Genomic DNA, 5834 nt, shown 5'->3' on the forward strand with positions numbered 1-5834 from the left:
AATAAAGGGTAACAATACAACATACAAAGGAATGTCTTGCAGGACTTATCTAGCCATCTATTAATCTAGTTGTTTAGGGCCGCAGGAACAGCTTGAGATATGAGAGCTTTTATAAGAGTACAGCTGCCTGAAAGTGGACTAAGGCACTCCTAGGGCAAGTAGATCCCCTGCAGAAAAGAGAATGTAAGAGTATCAGTAGAGCACATTTAATTTCTTCCTGCCAGGAATAATATGCAGGGATATCTCCTCTTTCTGCTTATTTCCCTCTCTTTTTATGGCACCAAGAGTCACTCACTGCTATAAATTATTTCATCTTTTGCATACAAATACATACAGTAGTACTTCAGGCCATGTCCTTACTTATCATACAACTTGAAGTTCAGTGGCATCTGACTCATGGTCATTATAAGCAAGTGCCTACATCGCAATTTCAGTCTTCTCTGAAAACACCCAGTCTTTCATCAGGACTTAATTAAAGCATAAAGGACCACTAAACTAGCTATGCTATTTAAGTAAAGATGACTTGTTAAATAACAGCCTCAGTGACCATTACATGCTACTGCGCTTATTTTGAAAATGTACATGGTTGTTTCCATAATCCTTGAAAGACCATATCTTTTTTTTTTTTTTTGGCGGAACCAGGGATTGAACTCAGGCCCTTGCACTTGCCAGGGAAGCGCTTATTCCACTGAGCCATCTCCCTGGCCCCGACCATAATCTTTTATAACGAGAAACTGCTATCCAAACACAGCTTTACATTATTATAAACTACAAATAAGTCTAGTTTCTATCTAATTTAGTATACAGAAGTATACAGAAAAAACATCAAGTGACAACTGCTTTATTATTAAAATTTAACTGGATTCCATAAAGCACACAAAGTAACCTATATTCAACTAACAAAAATTTGATACATGTATTGAAAAATATATAACATAGATTTGTCTAACATTTATATTGTATTTAAAAAGTAGCAACTTTACATATTTTGCAATTTGAATTTATAAAATACACTTCCACCCTATTCAAATCCTCAATCATGTGTTCCATTCATATTAATAAAATGCACAATCTGTATTTATGAATATTGAAATAAAAATGGTACCAACTAAAATGAACAAATTCATTTTGACCTGAACATGCACTTAATTCTTGGCTACTAGATAATTAACCCAATATCCCATTCAAATGATTATTTTACCTGGAGCCTGGCAATCAACATGTGTTTATAAAAACAGTTTATGGTTAACTATAGAGAGACTTGCATTTTCATAGTATCTGACAAAAGTCTATAAAATTCTTTAAATATTTTCTTTCAGGCTTTAAAAGACAGGCAGGATATTCCATCTTTCTGCATAATCAGGAAATTTGACAAGTTATGTCACATAATAAGTCAAAGTCTAATAAGTGTTAAATTATGCTTTTGCCTTTCAAAAGCCAGCTCTGAAACTACTATATGAGTAACTTCTCCCCAAAAGATAGTATATATGCCAAGAAATAGAAGTGGATCTCCTTTCCCAGTCAACTCTTCATTCAACATGTACAACTGGAGTTCTCGAGGTATGTTTAGGGCAGCTTCTAGTCAGTCATTCCTTCCACACAGTCCAAAGTCTCAGATCTTATTTTATCAACCTTTTTTTTTCCTTAAAAAAGAAAATCATGTAATGAAATCATTCTGGAGACTCATCACCAAATACAAGTCTTAACACTAAATTTGAGAATTAAATTTACCATTACCACCTCACTTACCAGGACCATATTTAAAACCATTAACTTCAACCTTCAGGACAGAGCACTAAGTTTGAAGTACATGTTTATATTCCATGTCTCTATAGATAATAATGGATATAATCCTGTTTATAAATTAATGCAAAATTTATGTTGAGAAATATAAACCTTCCACAAATTATTTTAGGGAAACAATTCTACATACACCTCAAAATGGCTTAAAATTTTTAATGGAAAAACAGTAATAGATTTTAAAAGAGTCCCCACCAAAAAGTAAATTAAAAAAAATTCCTTCAGTATTAGTAATAAAGAACTAAGTTATGGCTAACAGCTTATTGTAATCATTTACTCAACAAATTAAACATCTAGTAATAAAATGGAATTAGGCAACAAAAATCTCATGTATTTTATTTGGATGGAGACTATTTTAGGTTTTAAAAATTATCTGGTGTAGCCTGGTGTACTGGTGCAGGCCTGTATTCCCAGCACTTGGGAGAGGGTGGCAGGAAGATCACTGTGAGTTTGAGGACCGCCTGCACTACCTAGTGAGTGCACAGCCAGGCTGAACTATTTACAGAGACCCTGTCTCAAAAAGAAAAAAAATCTGGTGCAATTTTGCTATACTACACTCTCTAATCATAAAAAAGGAAACTGAAAACAAAATAAAAAAAAAAAGCAAACTGCTAGATTGATACACTGAACACCTGTGAGAAGATAGTAAGAAAGGAAGGGAAAGAAGGCATTAAAAATTAATTAGCCTGGTACAGTAGCACACACATATCTATACTCCCATCCTCAAGATGCTGAGGCACAAATATCATATGCTAAAAGGCCTGCCTGGGAAACAGACACCCCATCTTAAAAAAACAAAAACTAAAAAAATTTCAAAGGACTCCAAAGCAGGTATGGTGGCCACACCTGTAATCCCAGCACTCTGGGGAAGTGGAAGCAGGAAAATTAAAAAGTTCGAGCCTTATCTGGGCAATTAGTGAGTTAGTGCGACCTTGCCTCAAAACAAAGTTACAAGGGCTAAGAACGTAACTCAGTGCACAGGTGTGGTTCAATCCCCAGTTGGGAGTAGGGGGACAGTAGATAGGCAGATTAAAAGAAACCGTCACGTATCTCAATCTGCAAAGACATTAAAGACCTTAGTATAACACAAAATGGTGGTACAGCTGATTTTGATAATGAATCTTCAGCAAAGTAAAATATGGCTAAGCCTCAAATGTTTTTGAAAACCAATTTACATACATAATCATAAATTGTATGCATTCAGGTAAGAGGTGCACAAAATATTTTAATAAAAATGACAAAGAAATATAAGCAGCAGTAACCATAAAGGCTTAGAACTAGTAACATTGAATTCTTTATTTAAAAAAATGGGTTTTTTTGAATACACAGTACCACCTCTTCTATTTTTAGAAAGTCTCCACAACTTTGAAATATCTCAATTCTCAAAAACAATAGGCTTTTTTAAAATAAGACTTGATTACCAGAAACAATATCAAGTTACATACCAGTTTCATATCACTACTCATTTCCATTGTCAATTTATCTTTGATGCAATCTGGGAACAATTAAGTACTAGTCACTAGATACCTATTTAGAATCTGACAAAATTATACATCATTGGTATTTAGTGAGATATATACATTTAAAATTCAGAAGGGAAAAAGTTTAAACTACTTTAGTTACTTTATGACAAATATTACCCAATCAAAACAGTAAGAATTAAGACTTCTCCAGTTGAATTACTGACTGTATAAAAGCTATTTTCAAGGGCCAGGGACACAGCTCAGCCACACAGCACCTGCCTGGCAAGCACAAGGTCCTGAGTTCAATTCTTGATACAAAAAAAAAAAAAAAAAAAAAAAAAAAAAGCTATTTCCAGCATTTTCTTCTGGGGATTAAAAATATATTATTCCCCTGCTTGCTGAAAGGAGGAATTACAAGTTCTTTAGTAAGTTATTAAGAAGTATTAATTCGTTAAGAGAACAGCCACAAAACTCATTTTTTAAAATTTGTTTAGAAAGTCCATCTTTCTCTTTAGAACTTGTAGCATTAATTCCTACTTGACAGAAATTTTTTGCAAGGGCACTAAGTTCATGATCTAAACATGTATAAAATAAAGAACTGAATGAGTCACTGTCTTAACAGAATTTGGCAAATAAGAATGGCCTAAAATAAATAAATAAATAAATAAGGAAAGACAGAAAGGAAGGGGGGGAGAAAGAGATGGGGGAGGGAGAGAGAGAATGAGAATATGAATATATCTTTTAAGTAAAAAAGCATAATTCTGTATGCCTACTGCCCCATAAAGGGAATGCAGGGAAGAGGGAAGTAGCATATTCCTATATACATTTCTTGGTATTCTAGTTGTCTTTCAACAACACATTACAGAGAAATATTTTATCATGAAGCCATTGCCCTCTGCAGAGCAATGCTTTATGATTTTCAATAATGTACTTTACATATAAATAAGTTTAAGTGCAAAAGAGTTTTCAGCATCTCCTAAATGTAATCTGATTTATGATTTTTTTTTGATTATGAGTTTTGAATGGTTGGTGCTTTTTCTCTTTAAACCATAAAATATACCAAAATTTTTTGGTTTTACCTCTATTTTCCTACACTTTTATGATATCTGTATTTAGAGAGGTATGTTAAAAAACACTTATTACAAAAAACTCAAATGAGGCTTTCTATGATCTATTAATCCATAGTACAGCACTGTTAAATCTTTGACCTGGTATATCAATTCCTTTGGTGAATGTCACGGGTCATTTCTTTATAAAAGGAATTTACGAAGAGGACCAGCAATATGGAGAGAGATTTCCTCCTACCCCCACCCCAGAAAAAGATCAAGTTAATCCGTAGTTTTGAGCAGTTATGTAAAATATGAAAATACAATTTACTGCTGCAATTTTCATATTAAAGGCAGTTAAAAACTTATATTTCCAAGATTTTCTATCAAGGTTAAACAGGCTAACAAAATTGACACAGATCACTGTGGAGACATGTATGTCTAGTTAACACAGAAAAAAATGTGTATAATTTTGTAAAAAGCATTAGCTGCTAATTAGCAGTAGGAAGAGTGTGCACAATTTGGTGGCTGGCCATGGTATTTTTTTTTCTTCAAGTTATTTCTACAGCAGACATATTTTTGAAGTCTACCCACCCCTGAGTTCAGCAATTATACTTTTAGAGTGTAAAATTGTATGCCCTTAATTGACAACATGTAAAAAGCTACAAAATGCCATCTACACAGAGATTAAAAACAATTTTAAAACATTCTTTACCAATTGTTGATCAGATGATTTGACTGGGGTACATATTTCAGACCTTTCAACTTACTGGCTTTTATTTTTAAACCCAAATCAATTATTCTATTCACCGCAGGATATTTCAAAAAGAGTGCAACAGTAAGGCATTAGTAAAAATAACATTAGTAGAAACAGATTTTGCATATGTGAAAAGGTAATTTATAAAATACATTAATCACTGTTTAAAAAGAGAACCTAGTTGTAGTATCACTAACTTACATGGTACTGAGAATGGGATCTTTGAACATTTTTTTATAGAAAATTTTTATCTAGATGTAAGCAAAGTCTTTTCAACAAGAAAACAAAAACAAAACAAATTCCTCCAGGAAAAACGATATGGCTGTGTGAGACAAATAAGCAAACATACCATTTTATATTGTATTTTGCCTAAATTTTAAAATAAAAATGTCCACACTCTTTTGTTAAAACATTAAGCCTCTGTCAAAAATGTATTTCTTATTTTAGGGTACAGGATTGAAGGACAAGATGATACTTACAAGTAAAGAAAATTTACAAGAAAAAAACGACAAAAGTTTTTCAATTAAAGTACTATAACATTCAACCTTGACTTAAAACATAAAAGAAATAAGATTGCAAACAAAAATGTTTATGGATTTTTCAAACATAAATAAATGAAATAGTGTTTAGGCAGTAGGGCTCATGCTGATGGCTAGCAGGAAGTAACAGAGTGTAATCTACTTGGAAAAATCTTTAATGTACAAATAACAAGTCCAAATGATGGACTACAGCAACTTAATCATCTCTGTCATCTTTCTTACTTCCAAA

General features: G+C 32.7%; 1 protein-coding gene across 1 annotated transcript in view; it reads right to left on the reverse strand.

Moving 5' to 3' along the window:
- Positions 1-719: 719 nt before the first annotated feature.
- Positions 720-5834, reverse strand: part of Ube2w (ubiquitin conjugating enzyme E2 W) — a 79254-nt gene continuing 74139 nt past the window's right edge. The window contains exon 6 of the mRNA XM_023722381.1: positions 720-1643. Coding sequence (XP_023578149.1) covers positions 1579-1643 — 65 coding nt within the window. The 3' untranslated portion in view covers positions 720-1578. The remainder of the gene's footprint in view (positions 1644-5834) is intronic.

This window comes from Octodon degus, unplaced genomic scaffold (assembly GCF_000260255.1).
Source record: "Octodon degus isolate 3935 unplaced genomic scaffold, OctDeg1.0 scaffold00091, whole genome shotgun sequence".
Classification (NCBI taxonomy): domain Eukaryota; kingdom Metazoa; phylum Chordata; class Mammalia; order Rodentia; family Octodontidae; genus Octodon; species Octodon degus.